The sequence below is a fragment of the Fulmarus glacialis genome, unplaced genomic scaffold (assembly GCF_000690835.1).
Source record: "Fulmarus glacialis isolate BGI_N327 unplaced genomic scaffold, ASM69083v1 scaffold27854, whole genome shotgun sequence".
In the NCBI taxonomy this organism is placed as follows: domain Eukaryota; kingdom Metazoa; phylum Chordata; class Aves; order Procellariiformes; family Procellariidae; genus Fulmarus; species Fulmarus glacialis.
In genome coordinates, this window is record NW_009206538.1 from 764 (window position 1) to 1037 (window position 274).

General features: G+C 65.0%; 1 protein-coding gene across 1 annotated transcript in view; it reads right to left on the reverse strand.

Annotated features, from left to right (window-relative positions):
- Positions 1–274, reverse strand: part of PSMC5 (proteasome (prosome, macropain) 26S subunit, ATPase, 5) — a 3301-nt gene that overhangs the window by 757 nt on the left and 2270 nt on the right. The window contains exons 8-9 of the mRNA XM_009575788.1: positions 180–274; positions 2–98 (exon numbers count right to left, since the gene is read on the reverse strand). The exon at positions 180–274 is cut by the window's right edge and continues 32 nt beyond it. Of these exons, the coding sequence (XP_009574083.1) occupies positions 2–98; positions 180–274 (192 nt within the window). The remainder of the gene's footprint in view (position 1; positions 99–179) is intronic.

Sequence of the window (274 nt, forward strand, 5' to 3'; positions counted from 1 at the left end):
TCACCGTGGGGAGGAGGGAACTCGATCTTCCTGTCGATGCGGCCAGGGCGCAGCAGAGCCGAGTCCAGGATGTCGATCCGGTTCGTGGCCATGATCACCTGCACGGGGAGAACAACTGTCACCAGCACAGGGCCAGCAGGACGCTGCCCCGTCCCCCGGCAGGGACAGCACCCTCCTACCTTGATGTTCTTGGTGGCCTCAAAGCCATCGAGCTGGTTGAGGAGCTCCAGCATCGTGCGCTGCACCTCGCTGTCCCCGCCAGAGCCCCCCTCCA